Source organism: Sinocyclocheilus rhinocerous, unplaced genomic scaffold (assembly GCF_001515625.1).
Source record: "Sinocyclocheilus rhinocerous isolate Xijiao unplaced genomic scaffold, SAMN03320098_v1.1 scaffold426, whole genome shotgun sequence".
Classification (NCBI taxonomy): domain Eukaryota; kingdom Metazoa; phylum Chordata; class Actinopteri; order Cypriniformes; family Cyprinidae; genus Sinocyclocheilus; species Sinocyclocheilus rhinocerous.
Genome location: NW_015660884.1, coordinates 27,439 through 48,942, shown reverse-complemented (window position 1 = coordinate 48,942; position 21,504 = coordinate 27,439). Strand labels below are relative to the sequence as shown.

General features: G+C 35.6%; 5 protein-coding genes across 7 annotated transcripts in view; 2 read left to right on the top strand and 3 right to left on the bottom strand.

The window, feature by feature from the left end:
- Positions 1 to 4,932, top strand: part of LOC107725742 (uncharacterized protein C18H10.09) — a 16,919-nt gene extending 11,987 nt beyond the window's left edge. For both annotated transcript variants that reach the window (XM_016535125.1, XM_016535126.1), the window contains exons 7-12: positions 1,888 to 2,116; positions 2,320 to 2,437; positions 2,896 to 3,007; positions 3,147 to 3,258; positions 4,081 to 4,193; positions 4,735 to 4,932. In XM_016535125.1, coding sequence (XP_016390611.1) covers positions 1,888 to 2,116; positions 2,320 to 2,437; positions 2,896 to 3,007; positions 3,147 to 3,258; positions 4,081 to 4,193; positions 4,735 to 4,807 — 757 coding nt within the window. In that variant the 3' untranslated portion in view covers positions 4,808 to 4,932. The remainder of the gene's footprint in view (positions 1 to 1,887; positions 2,117 to 2,319; positions 2,438 to 2,895; positions 3,008 to 3,146; positions 3,259 to 4,080; positions 4,194 to 4,734) is intronic.
- A 1,784-nt stretch (positions 4,933 to 6,716) lies between these two features.
- On the top strand, positions 6,717 to 7,644 carry LOC107725732 (cholesterol 25-hydroxylase-like protein 1, member 1). Its single transcript, XM_016535110.1, is given in 2 exon segments — positions 6,717 to 7,508; positions 7,510 to 7,644. Coding segments are annotated over 2 exon segments (840 nt in total). The 5' UTR covers positions 6,717 to 6,803.
- Positions 7,645 to 10,184: 2,540 nt separating this feature from the next.
- Positions 10,185 to 15,201, bottom strand: LOC107725737 (protein KTI12 homolog). Its single transcript, XM_016535117.1, has 9 exons — positions 14,935 to 15,201; positions 14,569 to 14,620; positions 13,832 to 13,884; positions 13,515 to 13,570; positions 13,350 to 13,429; positions 12,124 to 12,283; positions 11,956 to 12,018; positions 11,765 to 11,833; positions 10,185 to 10,440 (listed from the first exon to the last, which is right to left on the bottom strand). The coding sequence occupies exons 1-9, from the start codon at positions 15,083 to 15,085 to the stop codon at positions 10,297 to 10,299; spliced, it is 828 nt and encodes a 275-aa protein (XP_016390603.1). The 5' UTR covers positions 15,086 to 15,201; the 3' UTR covers positions 10,185 to 10,296.
- Positions 15,202 to 16,531: 1,330 nt separating this feature from the next.
- On the bottom strand, positions 16,532 to 17,198 carry LOC107725739 (neuromedin-B-like). The gene is made up of 3 exons (XM_016535120.1): positions 17,015 to 17,198; positions 16,734 to 16,921; positions 16,532 to 16,625 (listed from the first exon to the last, which is right to left on the bottom strand). The coding sequence occupies exons 1-3, from the start codon at positions 17,175 to 17,177 to the stop codon at positions 16,569 to 16,571; spliced, it is 408 nt and encodes a 135-aa protein (XP_016390606.1). The 5' UTR covers positions 17,178 to 17,198; the 3' UTR covers positions 16,532 to 16,568.
- A 2,921-nt stretch (positions 17,199 to 20,119) lies between these two features.
- The window catches only part of LOC107725738 (signal peptidase complex catalytic subunit SEC11A), a 10,026-nt gene continuing 8,641 nt past the window's right edge, over positions 20,120 to 21,504 (bottom strand). For both annotated transcript variants that reach the window (XM_016535118.1, XM_016535119.1), the window contains exons 5-6: positions 20,547 to 20,604; positions 20,120 to 20,466 (exon numbers count right to left, since the gene is read on the bottom strand). In XM_016535118.1, the coding sequence (XP_016390604.1) occupies positions 20,416 to 20,466; positions 20,547 to 20,604 (109 nt within the window). In that variant the 3' untranslated portion in view covers positions 20,120 to 20,415. The remainder of the gene's footprint in view (positions 20,467 to 20,546; positions 20,605 to 21,504) is intronic.

Here is a 21,504-nt window from a genome sequence, read left to right as displayed (position 1 = left end):
TGCGCCTTTAGCCCCAACAGCAGGGGGCTAAAATACCATACTTTTATATATTCTTTCGTTATTTAAAAACTGTTGCTTTAATTATCTTAAACAAAACTGAAAATCATAAAGAAGACCGTTGTCTCAAAATATATGCATTAATTTTAGCGATTCTCATTTGCTACTTAAATCTACAACATTTAAAAAAACATAAAATATTAGATCAAGTAAGCACAGAATGAACTTTGCACTGCTGCGCGCGATCGCGTCAATGATCAGACAAATATACACGTGCATCTTGAAAAGCGGATGTTTTGGAAAGTGCTACGCCACGTTTTTGTGCCATCTAGTGGTTTAGATGAAAATAATATCAAAGGCACCTTTAGCCCTGTTTGTACCCTATATGTATTTACGTATAGGCCTACCGCTTAGCCAAAAAACGACTAAATTTGGATTTTAATAATTCGTATTATTTAAATTTGGATTTAAATAAGTAAATACTGAAGAATTTAGAATTGGATCATTATTGCAGTGATTTATATGTTTCTGGCATGTAATATGTTTTGCAACAATTCTTTTAACTGATGCAGTGTGTAGCTTTTTCCTGTCAGACAATCATGGAAGACATGCTGATGTACATATTCCAGGATGATAATGCCAAGATTTGCCATGCTCAGTTTGTGAAATAGTGGCTCAGTGGTTCAGAATAATTTTGTTGTATGAATTGGCCACCACAGTCCATAACCCTATTGAAAGTCTTGAGGATGTGCTGGAGTCGACTTTACAGAGTGGTTCGAATCTCCCGTTGTCATTACAAGATCTCAGCCCAAAATGAATGCAACTCTTGATGGAAATAAATGCTTTGATTTTGCTTGACGCTGTCGAAATGCACAATGCCACAAAGCATGCACAATATAATCAAAGCTAAAGGTGGCCCAATATTAGAGTGTGCAGCTTTTTTTTTTTTTTTGGACAAGCAGTGTAAGTCGACTCCAGTTAAAGTCAGGACTCTGTGGTGGCCAATCTTTCACAAATTGTGCCTGGTGAATCTTGGCTTTGTCTTCCTGGAATATGAACATGGGTACATGTTCTGTCATGGTGGTTTGAAAAAAAAATAAAAATACACACTGCATCAGTTAGGGTTAAAAGAATTGTTGCCAATCATACAACATGCCAGAAACATATTAATCACTGCAATAATATCTTAAATTCTTATGTATTTGCTTATTTAAATCCAGATGGCGACATTTTTTGACCGGGCATTGTATATATGTATAAAATCTGAAACTATTAAAACTAACATTCTATTAAATAGAACTAAAAATCAACTTAAAGTTATTACACAAATGTAGCATTGTATCCCTTTCTAGCTATGTATACCAGGCAACGTTTCAAAAGCTAGTAAAGGAATGATTGCGTGAAAGGTGAGTGGGCAGTCCTTTGCTGTTGTCAGTGATCGCATCAGGAAGATGGGGTCACATAAATTTCTCACCATCTCCGAATTTCATTTATAAGATTGGATCACAGCTGGCCAATCAGAGCACACCTGGCTTTTCAGAACGATGAGCTTTGTAAAAATTGACACGTTTCAGAAAGGTCGGGCATAGAGGAAAAACAATAATCTACAGTATGTGGAAAATAATGTGTTTTTTGAACCTTAAACCACATAAACACATTTCATTACACCAAATACACGAAATAATGTTCTTTTTAGCAACGTCATATGACCCCTTTAAATGTTTCTAAATGTACCTTTATTTAGAGCTGTGGATTTCTGAGTGGATCACCCAAGTTTGATGTCAATACCAGGTCCACTCCAAACGTGGCCTCTTATTTCTTTAGAGGACTGATTTATCACAAAATGCCCTCAGGCAAGAGTGCAAAGTAACCATGTGCCCCTCCTTCTAGGTGTAAAGTTGATTCTGACCTGACCCTGACGGGGCGTCTGACCTGTACTGCTCAGTGTGAGAAGTGTCAAGCAGGGATCAGGGCTGCCTTCAGACCCAGTATGCTGCACCACTACAGTGATGTTTTGGGCTACCTGGACCTTAACGCAGTTGCACCTGTTGATCTGGTACTGAAGGACTCTGTGTTCAGTGTGGGTTGCGTTAACTGCAACAAGGAGGACACAATTCAGGTCTGATGAAGATTTACTGATGACAATTGACATCATATACTTCATATATATAATGATTTAACACATTACTTTGACAGCCCTACAATTTGACACTGTCAGATAAATACATCTCATCAGCAATATGTTTTTCTGGAAAAGAAAAACAGAAGGAAAAGCATGTGATATTATTTTCAATTGTTCTCTCTCACTTTTATTTTCTCTAGAATCTGACTTATGGGCAAAACTGGGAGCAAAACTGCCAACATTGTCATACCAAACTCAGCATTTTTGTGGAGGCGACACGTTTCCAGTTCATTCAGCCAGAGCCCAGAAATCAGACAGGTCTGAACCCTGTCCTATATCCTCACTGATTCTGTCCAGTTCTTGTTTCTTGTGCACTGATGTCCTAGAGTTAGTCTCGCTGTGAGGGATTATTTACCGCCAGCACCAGGTTTCCCACTGAAGCTTAGCGAGTTCAAGTCTGGTCAGACGAGGACAGGAGACCCTCTGGTACAACAAAGGTTGCTGCTGTAATTACATGTTAGTATAGTCAGCAAAAGTCTGTGTGGGTCCTGTTGCCCCATATAGGGACACTATACTGTAAAAAGCCACTGTTATTTAGCTTTAGATTGAGGTCCTGACTCTCTGTGGTCATTAAAAGTCCTGAGGTATCTCTCATCTCTCCACAGTTATCTGGCATGTTCTGGTGCCTTGAGGTTAAGTGCCTCTCTGTAAAGTGCATTGAGTGTGAAAAACGGCATATAAATGTAACAAATTATTGTTATTTACTGAACTTACAGGTGCAGCTGCCCAATACACTCAACGCTACAAAGACCCTGCGGTTCAGCAAGGGAAACCTCTACCCGATAAAGGGGCCTGCAGGCATTTCAAACAAAGTCACCGGTGGCTAAGGTAACTACCAGGAACATTGTCTGGGTCTGTAAGAGGTTTATTTTGTAGCAGAAAGCACCACATCCTCTTGTTTGACCTATAAAGTGCCCTTGGCTCATATTTAGGGCAGCCGTCTTGTATTAACTGTCTCTTCTGCTAGATTTCCGTGCTGTGGTCGGGTGTACCCATGTGATGTGTGCCATGATGAAGATCAGGACCATCTGATGGAGCTGGCCACCAGAATGATCTGCGGTTATTGTGCCAAAGAGCAGGTCAGCAGGAGAAAAGCCGTCCGGCTGACTGGATGAGGATTATTTTCACCTCAAACCCCCTTAACCCAGATATTGCATTGAAATTAGAGGCAAATTAGACCGGTTTTCTGCTTGTTTAAACCTGTGGTTTTTGGAAACATTACAACACTGTGAGTGCAGCAAAAAGGATTTGACCCAAATTTTGCCAAGACGAACAAGAACGCAAGACATTAGTTCCCAAAACAAGAATGAGTCAGCAACGGGTTTTGTCTGGTTTTTCTTCAGTATTTAGATTTTCCATTGGACATCAAATGATGACACAGTACCAAACTAATTTACTTTTCTTAAAGCATTTAGAATCTAAAACATTTAGAATTAAACAATTTTACTATTGAAATGAATTGTGTTATATGAAAATATTTTTTATTCTAAATGTTTTTAGATTGTACATATTTTTGGGAAAAATCGCTTAGATTTTTTAGATATTTATATTTAAATATTTAGATATTTAGAATTTCGGTGATTTCAAGAAAATGATTTACAATGTAAGTAAAGTGGTTGGCACAAACTGTTTATCCTTGCTTCATGTGAACCTCCATTTTTTTCCCAAAGTTTTTGAGAATGAGACATAATATGCAAACTGTTGCAAATGATTTTGCATCAAAATATTAGAGTGGCCTTTGACATTAACAAAAAATATATAGGACTGATTGCATTTTGCATTTCGATTTGTTTTTGAACTTTATCTGAACACACCTTTTGGGTCTCAACTCACCAGTTGAGAACCACTGGTTTCTAATATACTTATAACTTTTGACTTATTGTTTTATTTTCTTCTTCTAGCCATACAACAATGGTAAACCATGCATTAGTTGTGGAGGTATGATGACAAGAGCGGCCTTCACAAGCCACTGGGAGGGCGGACAGGGCTGTAGAAACAAGGTTAAGATGAGCAGGTATGTGCTGATTTCCCTATACTTTATAAACCCTGTGGCAGTGAAATATAGCGTAGTATAACATTTACTTACTGTTATATATGTTGCAATGCCATATATTTTGTTTGATCAATACTTTATGTACAGTGTCACAATTAACCTTATGGTTTAAATATTTTTATTATTAGACATTTTAGCAGACAGTCACTTGTAATTACACTTTTTTAAATGCAAACATATAAAACTTACATTTTAACAAACAAACATTAAAAAAAGAAAATGAAAAACAAACAATAGTCATGAAAATAATAATTGAACAAAAAAAAAATTAAATACATTTCCCCCCACCCAAAAACTTGACCCATAAGTGCTATCCCACATTCAACCTTAAACTAATAGTTGTTGACAAGCCTAGAATATGGTAGTTTTTTTTTTTTTTTTTTTGCACCCATGTGTTCTAAACAAATTGGACCAAATATGGCCTGATCATGTTTTTTTTTGTCTCTGAACTGTATATGAACTTATCATTTATTATTATTAATTATCTTATTTTTCTATACAGGAACGACCGGCAAAAATACGCCAATACATGTAAAACGGTGGCAAAGAAAAAGAATCAAGAAAAAAGTAATTAAAGATACCAAAGGGTCTTATTTTCAGCCAATCAGATGATACATGGCCAAGTACTTAAACATGTTTAAGTCATCAAATCACATTTTTAGATTTCTTTTCAAATGATTTAAAAAAAAAAAAATAATTCTTGTCATGGACAATGAATTTGAAATAAAATACATTTGACAGCATACATATATTCAGCATAACATGGAAACTGTTCCCACTTTTTGTACATCTCCTCTCTTTTTGTTTGCTAGTAGAAAAAAAACATATTACATGTGCATAAATTCAATACATCTTTGGTTTTAGATTGCTTACGAATACCTGAAATGATGCTAGTCAAAAGTCATTTAGACTTCAGAAGTTTGCTAAAGGTTACAATCATTATGATGTGAGATTTTATTATAATTTTTACTTAGTCACTGGACATCTTCTCTCTCTTATTAATTTCTTTTCAAAATGCAACCAAGTCAAATTATGGATACTTGTAATAAGCAAAATATGGAATGCAAAATATGTCTGTGCATTTTCTATGATTGCAATTGAAATAAAATTATGTACAAAAAATATTTTTGTTGTTGTTATTATTAATATGGAATGGGATATGTAAAATACCGTTTTAGTCATAAGTTTACACAGCCTTGAGTCCGCAAAATGTTAATAATTAAAAAATATTATGTTTAAAAAAATACTGATATGACAATGTTGGTCTTGGTGGACTAGATCTGCTACAAACACTGCTGCTGCTTTGAACATGTAAGATGTGTTACTGTTGTATGAATGGGCATACATAAATTCCATAGCAGATCTAGACAGGTGGAGCTGGGGGAGGTGGAGGGTTTCAGAGGACCTCTGATAGCGCGCTGTAGAACAAGCTTATAGCAAACACTGAACCAGACTATTTACTGTAAATGTTGAGCAAGAAATTTCATTGGCTGAAGAATCGTGAGCTTGTGCTATGTAGTAAACGATGTGATTGCTAGCAGATTGCATGACCTATCAGTCTGTGCCATCTAGAGCTTTATGACTGAACTATGAGAAATACACAACAGATGTTTACATATCGTCCAAAAGACAAAATAATGAATGAATTTACACAAATGACCCAGTTCAAAAAGTTGACTGATTCTTTGAAACAGAATGATTGGTGTAAATTGTCTTCTGGATCATAGAATGTCCTTATTAGGTTATTGGTAATATCACAAGTTATATTCAAGCTACTATTTATACTTACATGATTTTTAAAATTCATATTTATTTGGTTGTACCAAAGCTGTAGATTCAACAAAGTGGGGAGATTATTTATTGTACTGCCCTGAATGAGCTATTTTCACATAAAAGATGTTTACATATAGTCCACAAGACAAATGAACTGAATTTACACAATGGCCCAGTTCAAAACTTTACACACCCTTGATTCTTTGTTGAACTGTTTTATTATTTTGTCTTCTGGGTAGTGGAAGGTCAATGCTATGTTATTGGTAATAGGTAAAGTTACATTTGAACTATTATTTAAATCTAAATGTATTTTGGGTTATTATTTGATTATTTGGTTGCACCAAAGCAGGAGAATTGGTGGAAACAGTTATTTTGTCATCTGCATAGTAGAAGGTCCTTGCTAGGTTTTTGGTAACAGTTACATTTAAATGTCTTAAGTAAAGTTAAGCTTTTTTATTTATTATTTCTATTTGGTTGTACCAGCTGTAGATTCAGAATGGAGAGAAATGAAGAGAAATGGTCTGTTCAATAACCCAGACACTAAAGAAACTGAGAGACTTGGGTTTTTGGGAAAGCTTTTCTTTTGCGCAAGGATTTGAAGGAAGTAATCCAGCATAACATTTGTTTACTAGCGGTATCGTTTCATGTCTTGGAAAGGTTGGGTTGTGGGGTATTGGCTGAGAAAACCGAAGAGAAAGTGCCCTATGATAGGAGGTCCAAGTCTGGCTCAGCAGTATAAATAGGGCTGAGTTATTCCCATCAGCATTCACTTGCATTTGCTCAATCTATAGCAGCAGGATGTGGAACATCACTGAAGTTGCTCTTCGGCTCCCAACTTCCAAGGCTTCTGACCGTCTTCTTCAGCCCCTGTGGGACTTCCTGTTGTTCCGGCACTACACCTTGGTCTCATCTCCATTCTTCCCAGTGCTGCTCGCCTTCTCCTGCTATTTCATCTTCAGCGTCCCCTTCGCCATCCTGGATGTCTTGGGAGAGAGAGCTCCTCTCTTTGAGTACAAGATCCAAAAGCAGCGCCGTCCCACCGTCGGCATGATGCTGAGGACTCTGGGAACGGCGGTGTACAATCATCTAGTTTTTGTGCTTCCGGCTGTGTTGATAACCAATGTGGTGATGCCTGCGCCTCCACTTCCTGCAGTTGCTCCAACAGTATGGGAACTGATCTCCGGCGCGTTGGGTGTTTTGCTCATCTTTGACACCCAGTACTTCTTCTGGCACTTGGTGCACCACAAAAACCCTCACCTGTATAGATGGGTCCACGCTATCCATCACGATTACATCTCGCCATTCTCCTGGTCCACCCAGCACCTCAGCGCTGTGGAGCTGATGACGGTGGGCTTCTGGAGCAACATCGACCCCAGCCTGCTCAAGTGCCATCCTCTGACAATATGGACTCTCTCTGTTTTCAGCATTTGGATGTCTGTGGAAGACCATATCGGCTACGACCTGCCTTATTCGCCTGGCCACCTGGTTCCTTTTGGGCTTCTTTGGAGGAGCGATGGCCCATGATATACATCACCAGAAACCCAGCAGCAACTTTGCACCTTTCTTTAGTCACTGGGACAGACTCTTTGGCACTGCTGTAACCGTGAAACCGTCTAAGAAAATTGATAAAGAGAAGTAGACGGCTTCATCGGTTTTAAACGTTTAATCTGTGTAAATATAAAGCATTTCAATTCTTGTATAAATATTGTATTTTTCTATTCTTGTATTTTTGTCTGCATTCTATATGGTTAAATGAATAAAGAACATTTCTGTATATTTTATTGTGCATGTTTGCAGTGAAGTTTCAGAAGATTAAATATGCAGTCCATTTTTCTTATAAAAATAATCTGTTGCCCTATACAGTATATAAGCCACACATTTACATTTAAACATCATGCTAGCAAAGAAGAGAAATGCAGAAAAGAAGCACATATAGCAAAATCTCTAAATCTGAAATTTATTCCAATAACCAGCAGCCAGAAGGTGGTCGCACATAACAACCCTCGTCTTCGCATTAGTTACAGCCAATGGTCTGATATTTTACAGCTTTACAGTAGTTATGTACAACAACATAATATCTGGTAACTAACCCGATTACTGAGCTGGCGAGGTTTAAAGAGAAGGGCATTTTCAATACCCCCAAAGCTAGTGCTTTATTCCAAAACACTACCAAGAGTTTATTACAGATTAAAAAGTCAAATATTTCTCTACTGGATATGAACTTTGACAGTATTTCCTTGTAAATCTCTTTGAAATGGGGATTGATAAATAAATAAATAACACTTGTACAATGTGTAAAGTAGCTCTAACTGTGCAAAGAGAGACATTTCATGATAGAATGTTTTGTAAAGTTTCATAATGATTCAACAGCATTTCATCAAACTGTTAATCACATAATGCTTATTTTGTTTAATGTGTGGATTAATGTGCCACTAGATCTTTACAGAAAAAGAGAAAAGAAAACGTAAATATGCAAAGTCTCAGACTTAGCATTTTAAAAATATACACCACCATTCAAAAGTTTGGGGTCAGTAAGGTGTTTTTAAAAGAAGTCTCTTATGCTCACTAAGGCTGCATTTGATGAACAAAAAACAGTGATATTGTAAAATATTATTCCAATTTAAAATAACTATTTTTCTTGTATAATGTATTTCTCCAGCAGCTATCACTCTGCAGCTCTCCTCCTGGGAATACTAGGTTGCTGCTGGAAGAGATGCTATTGAGGCCAGCAGGGGGTGCTCACCCTGTGGTCTGTGTGGGTCCTAGCGCCCCAGTATAGTGATGGGGACACTATACTGTCAACATGCACTGTCCTTCAGATGAGACGCTAAACCGAGGTCCTGATTCACTGTGGTCATTAAAAATCCTAGGATGTCTTTCGAAAAGAGTAGAGGTGTGACCTCAGCATCCTGGCCAAATTTGCCCATTGGCCTCTGATCATCCCCATATCTACTGATTGGCTTCATCACTCTGTCTCCTCTCCACCAATAAGCTGGTGTGTGGTGGGCGTTCTGGCACACTATGTCTGCCGTTGCATCATCCAGGTGGATGCTGCACACTGGTGGTGGATGTGGAGATCACCCCTCACAATATAAAGCACTTTAAATGCCTAGAAAAGCGCTATATAAATGTAACAAATTATTTTTAATGTCACATTCCCGATGGCAAAGCTGAATTTTCAGCATCATTACTACAGTGTCACATGATCCTTCGTTCTTATATGCTGATTTAGTGCTTAAGAAACATTTCTTATTATCAGTTTTGAAAACAGTGCTGCTTAATATTTTCGAGGAAATTGTGGGATTCTTTGGTGAATGAAATTTTTAAAAGCACTTCATTTATTTGAAATAGTTTTTGCATTATAAATGTTTTTACTCTTACTTTTGAATAATTTAATGCATCCTTGCAGAATAAAACCATGAATTTAAAAAAAAGGACCCCAAACCTTAGAACTGTTTTTACCTAGATCTCTCAACTCATATCCTACAACTAATATTTCTGTATTAGTCATTAGATATTATAAGATAACAGAAAACTGAGAACACATCACAAATTCTGCCATATATCTTTGAGTGATGTTTTTAACCAATACTATATATTTTTTAAATAAAATATACAAATAAATAATAATTATATAAATAAAAAGCCTGACAAAAGATGTAACCAACACGAACCTATGCTGCTATATTCACCATGCAAACAAGTCTGAGAGGTCATGACAGAAGTTATTGAAGTGCATGTTTTCTTCAAATTATATTACATTGGATTATACTTTTGCACATAAACAGCTGGCCTGATTCACTAACGGAAGAGTCAATATGGCTCACCAAACATTTACATTTGCCCAGAGGCATAAACAAAAGACTTGCATAAAAAACACTAATTGTCAGCGTCTCAATGAATTTTATGGTTCATTTTATCAGGCCTTCCACATCTGAAGCATGAAAACATCTGTATGTATGCAGTGATGACTTCAATCAAACCTTACGCTCATTTCAAGGTCTGTGAACCACTGAAGACTGTGAATGAGGAAAACGATGAGAAAAGAGAACATAACCTCTGAATAGTTACCTGTGTTGGGAGTTTTAATTTATTTATTTGGGTTGGTAGGTGATAAGGTTTCCTCCTATTTGATCACTTCGCTAGTTGACGTAAATATCAAAGATCGCACACATCAAAGAATATAGAAAGACAAATTTTATTGCACTCAAAACATTGTTAAAATGCTTGAAACTTGAAAACAATAAATATGACCTTAAGAATGACAAACACTAATAAGAAACATCACCTGTTAGTGCATACTCTTATTAAGATACTGCACAAACATATTGGCAATCTGTCCAATGTTCTCTGTCGGATGCATCTTGGTGTAACTGATGAACTGACGTCTGAGTTTCCTCAACTCCACCATGTTAAGACTTCTTGTGAATTCAATGTATTGAAGAAGTTAAGAAAACTGGGTAGGTACAGTACATTACATTGCATTAGCAAATTAAATAGATTTTTTGGAGGGGGGATTTTTATTCAGCAAGGACACATTGAATTGATCAATAGTGACGTAAATACATTTACAATGTTACAAAAAAAAATTACATTTCAAATAAAAACTGTTCTTTTGAGCTTTCTATTCACCCAAGAATCCTGAAAAAAGTATTTGTGGTAAAACCACAAATACCACAAAAACATTAATCAGCACAACTGCTTTCAACTGATAATTGAGCACCAAATCAGCACTTTAAAATGTGACACTGAAGTAATGGCTACTACACATTACACTTAGACATTTTTAAAGTTAAAACTTAAAAATTATAGTCCACAACTGATTGCAAACTACAAAACAAAAATTGTAGTTAGTAATGTAATCTATTGGATTACATTAAGTAATGTATTCGGACTACTTTTTGATTACTATAATATATTCCATTCTTTGTTATCAACATGAAATGTATTAAACATTAAATTACGCCAGGGTTTCTCAAACTTGGGTTCATGAGTTGATGAAAAGCTAATCATTAATTAAATTCTAAAGCATTTTAACATGTTATATGATCTAATTTTTTGGAATCTGATTACGTAATCCAAATGACATGTAATCAGTTACTACCCGGCACTGGCCATAACAGGACAAAATTACGTATTTATATTTAAATAAAATAGTTAAATACATTTCACAATATTACTGTATTTCTGATCAATTAAATGCAACCTTGGTGAGCAGCATAATAGAATTTGTTCAAAAACAAAAATCTTACTAACCTCTTACTAAACTTTCGAATGGTAGCATATGCTGGAAACCTAGTTGCAAGACAACAAAGAATGAGTATAAATGAATTTCTAATAAGATCCCATTTGAATCATGTCTTATTTCAAAGGGCCACCTGCACTGGTCCATCTCTGTACATGTCTAAATGCTAAAGCATTTACAGACGGCCAGCAAACTGCAACTGCATCAGAAAGAAATGACATTCTTTGATGTTTGTGTATTCATTACATTCATATAGGTCCAACTGGACCTGTTTATTACTACAAAACATCTTCAATTAACATTAAACGGATCAACTTTCTGTCAGGAAGTTGCAGTCAAGCTTATTAAAATTCCAGACTTGATCTTGGTTTCGTGTTGTAAGCGTTTCTAATGCTTAGTCTGTGTATGGTAGGACATTTCTGTGTTGTCACAGTGAGATATATCAAATAGCCAAGACTACATTTTCCAGAAAGAAATTCAAAGCTAAAGCTAAACGTGCTAGAATAAAGGATATCTTTTCCGTGGCTCCAGGAATGGAAATGAGATCTCCAGGCACGCTGGTCTTCTGTGACTCAAGAACAGCCTGAGACATAAAACAACACGCTATTGATACTGATGGTCTTGCTATGCAAATAGGCGATGAATCAGAAAGAATGGCTTTTCTATTTTTTATAACAGAACACCTAAAAGTGATGGAAATCATACCATTAGGACATCCTGAGTAACTTTGTCCAACTCGTACAGAAAGTTTGTGGATGAGAGTGGTTGCTGTAAAAAGGCAAAGAGAAACAGGTTCTAATATCCATTCAAGGGCAATAAAAAATACATAATGCTAATATACACTCATGCATAATGCATTACTAGTACTCTTACGTTCTTCGTGGACTGATTAGGTGGTGGTGCTTTTCGTTTGAAAAGCGCATCGCAGATGGCTTCAAATGGAAGCGAGTCCTCTTGCTGAATAGTAAAGAGTGGACTATCCCATCTATTCCTTGAATCAGGGGCTTCAAAACGCAGTATTAGCGCATCCAGACTGTTGTTTAAAAGAACAGAAGAGATTATTACATTTAGATAATATATGTAGCATCTTTATTTTATAACGTTATGAACTTTAAAAAAAAAATACACTACCGTTTAAAAGTTTGGGGGCTAGTAAGATTGTTCAACAAGGCTGCATGTATTAGTGAAATAAGTAGTAAAATCAATTGTTAATTTTTCACCTATTGTGAAATATTACAATTCAGAATAACTTTTCTATTGTAATATTTTTTTTTTTCCTGTGATGGATAAGATCAGATTTCAGCAACGGATTTGGTGAGATTCGATCAAGAAACTTTGATTATTATCAATGTTGAAAACAGTTGCGATGCCTTTTTTTCTTTTTTTGAAAACTATGTTGTTCAGGATTCTTTTATGAATAAAAGTTCATTAAACAGGATTTTTTTTGAAATAGAAATCTTTGTAACGTAACAGACACTTTTGATTAATTTAATGCAAACTTGCTAAATAAAAGTATTACTATCTTAAAAAAACATCTTACTGACCGCAGACGTTTGAATGGTAATGTACACCTAATATCAGAAACACACAACTAGAGGAATAGTTAACCAAAAAAAATGTATTTATTATTTATTTGTATTTACACACCTCAGGCCATCTTTCATCTGAAAATATTTGGAGAACTTAGCATTACATCACTTGCTCACCAATGGATCCTCTGCAGTGAATGGGTGCCGTCAGAATGAGAGTCCAAACAGCTGATAAAAACGTCACAATAATCCACAAGTAATCATCACGAATTCAGTCGATCAATTAAAGTCTTATGAAGCAAAATGCTGCATGTTTGTGGAAACAAATCCACCATCAAAACGCTTTTTTATGTTCAAACCATGGCTGATTTATCTCTCATACTGACGGCACCCATTCACTGCAGACGATCCATTGGTAAGCAAGTGATGTAATGCTGAGTTTCTCCAAATCTGTTCAGATGAAGAAACTCATCATCTACATGAGAGTGAATACATTTTCAGTAAATTGTCATGTTTGGGTGAACTATTCCTTTAATATAACTACCCTGAAACAAAGCAAGAAATGCTTACATTTCCTGTGTGTACCGAGAATCAGCCTCTCTGCCTTTATTCCATTCTGAGCTCACGTCAGTTGACGTCAAACAGTACACCTGAAGGGGTTATAGAGTTATGTGAACTAGTACATACAAAAATAGTTTGAAATGTGTTCGAGATGAGTTTTAGGAGTTCACATACCAAGCAATGGGGTGTTTGTGTATGTTTGATAAGACAGAACAGCTCATATCTGTAGCCTAGAAATGAAACAAAATGAGTCCTCAATCTAACGCCAGACTGAAATCTAGAGTGCCGCATGCAACACCAGCTGTTAGACCAAGCTCTGTTATTATAATACTCAAGTCTGTATGTCACTCAATATAACACTTTAAGAAATGTGCTGTACTCTTGTACAGGATCAATCATTTTCTAAAGGTCAAATAAAACTAAACATATAACACTATATGAATATAAAATGCAAAGATGTACTAATTTTACCAGAGTAAACATTGATTTACCTTTAATATAATTCAAGGAATCAAGAATCACAATGTCGTCTTTATTTACTTTCCTATAAACAAAGAGAGAGAAGTACAAAGAAAAATTATTTCAATCAAAAGTAGCTCACTGTACTCTAATGCAAGTGCATAATTACAATTAGTATACAATTATAATTATATAAATGTATTATTAAAAGAATTATACACTTTTATATAACAAATATAATCATTGGTGTAAAATTATTCCCAGCAGGACCTATAACAGCACGTTTTGTCTTCATTTTTCTATAACGCGTGGTATTCCAACTTTAGACCAAACTGTATATTTGCACATGAACCTTAACAATTATTTTCTTGCAATCCATAATGTTAAAAATGTAAATAAGATCAGACATACTTCCTTTCTTTATTACAGAGCTGGTGCTTTTTAGTGCAAAATCAGTTCAAATCAATTAAAAAACAAAGGAGGAACATTTTGTTCTTCTGGACAAATGCAGTAATTCATAAATCCTTAAATGTTTTGATATTCATGACTCAATACATCATGATACAACAGCATAAATGTTTTTTTAAACAACATGAATACATGTTGTACATACAATTATAAGACTTTAGCACATATGTCTTAAGTTAGATCGCCTTTTTATCATCTTGAACATCCTTATTTGCCATTTGACCATTATCATTCTTATGTTTGAGTCTGACTCTTTCACATCTTTAAATGACAGCAGAGATATTTTAAGAGAAATAATCACCTCTCCACTTCAGCTCTCAGTGCTCCTCTCAGAATCTTCTCTTTCTGAGAATCTGTAGTCAAATATCGTTGTTGTTGCAGTTAGATTCAGATCAATTACAAAGAACTGGAAGTATACATTTTTTTAAATGTAAAAGTTTGACAAACCAGATTATACTATATACGGGTAAGTAAGACCAGCAACCATTTAGGCAGGTTTAAGAGCTTTGTTTTTCAATCAGGATAGCTAGCGCACATGTGTAATAATACTGTGTTTAAACTAGGGATGTGTTTCTCAGTAAATGGCTTCATTATTGTCCTGACACACACTTATATCAGTGCATATCTTTAAACCGCGAAGCATCATCAACTTCCAGCAGCTTCTCACCTGCATATACAGAGCTCTTGTCAATTCCTTGATCTTCATCTCCGACTAGATGGACCTTTCTTTCTGTATTTTGCGTGAAATATTCTTTCAGTTCGTGGGCTCGTCGGGTTTTACCACTGCACGGGTAACCACACATTACTATTAAAGGCATTTTAACACTTTAGTCTGGATGACGGATGAAGGTTCATACTTTTCTACCGAGCTGCACGAGAGATTTTCTTCTTCGCGCTCATGTAGTGTGCTGTATGGTCAGTGCATTGCTGCCCTCTACGGGTCAGGGGTCAGAAGGTAAAATGTTGCGTGTCTGTCAACACAGTTCCCATAATGCTTGACTTATAATTAAACCGTTTTGAGTGGTTTGCGTTTCCAAAGGTGGGTAAATCATTTAACAGAGATGGGTATAAACATATGATCTGCTACTATGTTTTATCTAAATGCGTTATCACATATTGGTTGTCTCTGTAAGACAAAATGCTGAGATTTGCAAAATAATAAAAAAAGAACATTTTATATATCCTACATCAGCTGAAAGGAACAACTTTCTGAATGGAATTTTTAGAGATATTTTAATGAATAGCCTTGTCGTTCATTAAAACAGTATATTAAATAATAGGCTATTGAAAGATTTTTTTGTTTTGTTTTTTTGTTAAAGTTGCAATTTGCTTGTATACGTCTTATTTATACTGCATGAATGCAGAATCCATAAATGTGCAAATACCCACACAACCGCCACACACACTCATTTTATTACAGCCATTATCAATAAAAACTTACAACTGCACATTATTTACGATTTTAAATAATTTTTAAAGCACTTTTATTTGTCAAGACTGTTTTCAAGGATCTCTCCTTACACACACACACACACACGAGGCTAAATGACAATGAGTTTTAGTAAGCCAAGTTGCTTTTAATGTATATCCATGTTAATGCTACATTAATATTCAATTTCTAATTCTAAAAAAGTCGAAATCTATCTCGATAATTGTAATACTTAGGCTTATATTAAATTATAAATAATTGTAACAATAATGATATTATAATAAATAAACATTTTGTTCACAGTGTGCAGAAACATTTTAATGGCGCTCTATATTTAACCAAAAAGTGTCCATCGTAACCAATCTCACATTACTGTTCAATAACAATTTTAAAGGTAAAAAGAAAAAAACAAAAGAAAACAAATCCTTGCCTCAATGTACAAATGCTCCAAAGCCCTGCATGAATCAGGGAAAAGCTGCGTATGATCCTTCTAGTGTTGTTCGTTAGTTTCTATGAGATGTCTGCTTAGTCATAGTTGCTCATTTGAAAGAAAAAATAAATATTATCTTAGGTGGAACTGGCATAATGCTAATTTAATAGAGTAAAATAAGAGTGATTTGCAGTTTCATATGCTTTTTTAAAATACAGATTTTATTTTAATAACTTACCCAACGCATTCATTCATCCATCAATCCATCCACCCATTCATTATATTCTTTCAGGTATCCAGCCATGGTTACAGCAGTTGAATAAATAATACATATTTAGTTATCTAATAAGCCATTAAAAGCAGACACACACATAGATTTTCTACACAACTGTAAGGGTTGTCAAAATAACATTTTATTACAATTATATCAACAGCAATGTCACTATAGGTTCCTTTCTTCAATGTAGTTTTTCAAAAGCTTTACCATGAAGTCCGTATCCTGAAAAAAATGAATGAATAAAATGTATAATCACAAAGCATCAGTGTACTGTTTTTACTTTTTTAACTACATATTTAGTTGACCAATTCTGTAAATAGCTCTAATCACCTGATTATAAACATCTTGTGTCCTCTTTGGATCTTCAAGCTGAGCCTGAAGAGCAACTTTGAGCACCTCCTGAGTGATCAGCTCCCTCAAATCCTCTGAACTGCCTGATTCGCCCAAAGTATTCCTGGGAGGCTTTGAGGAGTCCTGGAACTGACTGTTTGAAATGCTCTTCTTGCCCATGAAATGACCTGCAAGAAGACCAAAAATTATGCTGGGAAACGGATTTAGTAGTTTCTTTGTAATTGCATTATGATTTAATACAAGATTAAATTAAAACACACCTGTCGCCCAGAGATTCCCTCGTGGATGCACTTTTATTTTGGAAACTTTATTTCGCAGCTCCGTTAAATCGAGACTGACCGCGGTGCTTAACGATATGTTAAAAAGCATAATGAAAGCAAATAGTCTATATTTGCAATGTCCGTCTTCAGAACTCACGGCCATCTTCTCAAGTAACTGTAGGTGGATTCCTCTGTTCAGATGCAACTGGTCGCGAACGCTCTTCGTTCTTCTCGGAACGGACGGTATTTATATGAACAGAGTGGGGTGGGATGCCAAACGCCTCTGAGGTCACAGTTTTATCACTGAAGTCACATAACGACAGAGAACGCTTAGTCTGGTTGAATGAGGATGGGAAACACTGTGTGACGTACGTTGGCTGTGCGCATGCAATTTAATTGAATTAATATAATGGAAAAACGTTTTGAGGCGTTGCGAATTCATAAAGCTTACATTTCTATAGTTATGAATCGAATGTATTACTATGTAATAAAGACAGGATAGTTCTGAGGAACTATGACTATGATTTTTTTAATAGGCTAGATACTGTATGTCTATTCAGGGCCGTGCAGAGACCTTTGGAGGGGCAGAGGTGCTCAAAGTATAAAGGGGGCTCATGGAGCACGGCTTTTATTAGGGCTGTGCTCCTTGCTGAGACATGTATTGAAACGGATGCTTCTGTATTGATAGCAGCAAATGCCGTGACGCAGTTTTGAAAAAGAAACACAGAACAGAAAAGACCATTTTAAGTTTAAAAGTTAAATAAAAAATGTCTTTGCACCTCTTAATCACTCTGAAAATAGAAACGGAATTAAATTAGGCCTATTATTATTATTGAAAATTATAATGATGATAAAAACAGGATTGATAAGTAGCCTATAAATCGGAGGATGAGAAAATCAGTATAAGCCTGTTTTATCATGTGTGTGATAATTCTTTTTAAGGCACTCTACATTTTTAAAATAAATACTGTAATAAAAAAAGTTCAAAGTAATAGTTTTTTAGTCAGATAACATAAAGACAAGACCCCTCGACGCCCTTTAAACTTTTCCCAATCAAACAGAAAGAACGAAAGAGAACAGGCACCTTTGCTTATATTGCTGTGTGTAGAACGTTAGCTGCATTTTTAATATTTAATACCTTACTTCCACAGGCTACACACAGCAATATAAACAACAGCTGTGCATGCTCTCTTCACGCAGTTCTTGTATAATAATAATAATTTAATAATATAAGTATACAAGCACACCGCTCCGCTGAGAACTCCACTTACCGGCAGCCGCGGACGTTATGAAGGCAACCTGGTAGTGCGCTACATTAAAGGTGTCTGAACGTGAGGGATAATCCCTGATGAGATCGTCAGGTGAAAGGTCATCATCATGTGGATAATTTTATTTACGACTAAATAATAATTCATTCATTTTACTAATAGTTAGATTGGGCAGGCCTTCACAAAATGGCGTTTAATTACAAAAAAAAAAATTTGCTTTGCCAAAAGGGCACTTTGGGCATCAAGGGGAAAGGGGCAGGTGCTCAAGCACCCATCGCACCCCCCTCTGCACGTGCCTGTGTCTATTCATATGAATCATACGGTAAAGATGAATGTAAAGATACTAATATGTACTTCCATATAATGCTTGAATAAAACATAAGCTGCACATTTTCTAAGCATACTTATAGGCAGGGGCGTCATGCTTTCATTATTTTTAAGGGGGCACGAGTGAGGGGGTTTTATTTATTTTGTCCTTTTTATTCGAAAAAAATCCCACACGTGTTAACTAAATCTTGAAATAGGCTATCTCGATTCTCAAATATGTAAATAGATGCATTTTCAGATTATGTTGATAATGGGCGATGGTAAAAGTAGCCTAATCTATTAACTATGCATAAAAACATGTCACTAAAATCATAACACTTTCATTGTACAGAAAGAGAGCAAAGAACATTTACGTTATCAAAAAAACATTTCCACTGGCTTCAGTTTAGAGTTCAAGCACTCTCAAAAACTCCCATTAAAATCACTGAAGCTGTTTACACTGTGAAATGAGTATCTTACTTACAAATTGGTACACACGTCTGCACTTTGTTGTTTCTGACGAGAATTCGCCAGAAAGAGGTATTCAGGCTGCGAGCGACTGAAGAAAACACCGGCATTTTAGCGATGACTCATCTGAACACCTCTGATTGGTTATTGCATTCATAAACTCAACAGCATCGTGTGTAATTGGTTATAATTTGGATAAAAGCGTCTGCTAAATGACTAAATAAAAAAATAAAAAAAATGAACCAGCCAAACTCGTCTGTCTCTGGCTCAGCGCCAGCCAGCGAACGCAGATTTGAATTTAGCAGCTGGTGATGTGATCGACGTACTGAATGTTCTAATCATGCCGGTGTGATCGAATCAAATATTAAAAATATTATTCGGCAATTTTTTCGTCTTTTGGAAGCTGTATTCAAAATCAACTTGGCTTTGAATAGGCATGACGCCTCTGCTTATAGGAAATATATTATGCATTTTTTTATATTTAATTTTAATACATTTATGATATACATCTGGCTGCAGTATGAAGACTACATACGCTGTAAAACATGATTTTTTTTGAAGTTGTAAATAAAACAACCTACGGTGTAATCGTTGTTTACAATAAAAAACTATTTCAGTTTTTCTACTTAATGTCATATTTAATTAATTGTTTTACTTGCCGTTTCTTCGTAATCATTGGCGGAATTTTAGCAATTTCTGTTGTTTTTTTTTACACCAGTGTGTGACTCCTAATATAATTCAATTCAATTCAAGTTTATTTGTATAGCGCTTTTCACGATACTAATCGTTGCAAAGCAGCTTTACAGACAATTTTAAGTTTCTACATTATATTTAAGAGTAGGTTTTTAGTGGTTACTATGGCAGAAATGTACAGTAAGAATCATGCAGTTAGTTACAAATTACACAATCAAACAGACGGTGAATACTATTAACTGCAATGATTATATGTTGCGATTAAACGTTGCAATTAAGCAAAATTTGGTAGTTTATACAAACATTTTACGTAAGAAATTAAGAGAATAAACAAGAATGAATTAATTTATAAAACAACACACTTTTAAATTTGGCTCAACATTTTTATTCAATACAAAATTTAGCCTTTAAGAAAGTTAAATCTTGACATATGGTGCAAGTACAGCTGTAAAGTCGGATCAACCAAAAACTGAATTTGGTATTACATGGAAAATGAACAAATACAAATTCTTCCAGTAGTTCTTGTGTATGCACTGTCATTCAACAGAGAAAATGAAATTTGACCTTTGTCTCCAAGAGCAAGTGCAGGATGTTCACAAAAAAACACCATAAAAACTGGTCACAAGAGGGACGTGTGTTCCCTGACGGCGTTACTCTTGAAATTCTTCATTCTCTGTGTACCAAAACAAACAGCCCGAGCAAACACAGTACAGCATACTGTCAGGAAACAAAGAACAAGTATTAGAACAAGTGCAATGTAACAACAACTCATCATTCAAACATGATACATTACATACCTTAAATTTGGGGTAGTCATTCATCAGAATTGTGACAATTCCGATGTAAGGCACAAACCTGTCATAGAGGAAGCGTGATTAGAAATACGGTGATGAGCAAAGCAATGCATGACATGTAATAAAACACATTTGAGTGCAACAGTTGGCTTCTGGAAGTAAAACTTACTCCATAGGGAAATTGATTTTTAACAATAACTTATAAATCTTTAAAGGCAAATCTGTTGTGAGCTATGAGGTTGTTGATCAATGGTATACAGTATGCTATTGTTGAAGACATCAGCCCACATAATTTCAACTTATTTTTAGTGCTGGCAATGATTAATTTTTAATCATGATTAATCACATGATTTTTCTGCGATTAAATCGCGATTAACTGCATTGTTATACACAAAATTCAATAATGAATTCAAAAGTAGTGTATTGCGCACTTTTTTCATTGAAAAGTATTGCTATATGAGCAAAAGTGCATTAACATTTGGTTTGCAAACACTTTAAACAAATAAGGTGCTTTTTTACAGCAGTATTCCTTTTACACTGTAGCAGTTAAAATATTTCTTGTAAATCTCAACTTAAACATTAATGTAATCAAATTAAATATAAAACCAAAGCTATTTGCCACTGCCAGGGCATTAACGTTTTTCTAGAAAATATTTTATAGTTTGTTATAGAAAAACAAGTTATGCTTAGAGTCCAGAGCCTCGATCATAACATTATAACAGGCACCTTCCGAGTAGAGACCTGCACTATCGCGGGACCCAACGCAACAGAGTGCGGTGCGGGACAACACTTCATGGGCGAGTGCGGGCAGGTAAAGACTTGTGTGTGCGGGATGCGGGAGAATATAAGGGCGTACTCACACTAGGCAATCTTAAACGTGACCGAGCGTGTTTGACCAGTGTCGTTTAGCCGTCCCTGGCTCGGTTGGAAGAGGTGGGCCAGAGCGCGGTTCAGTTGGGCT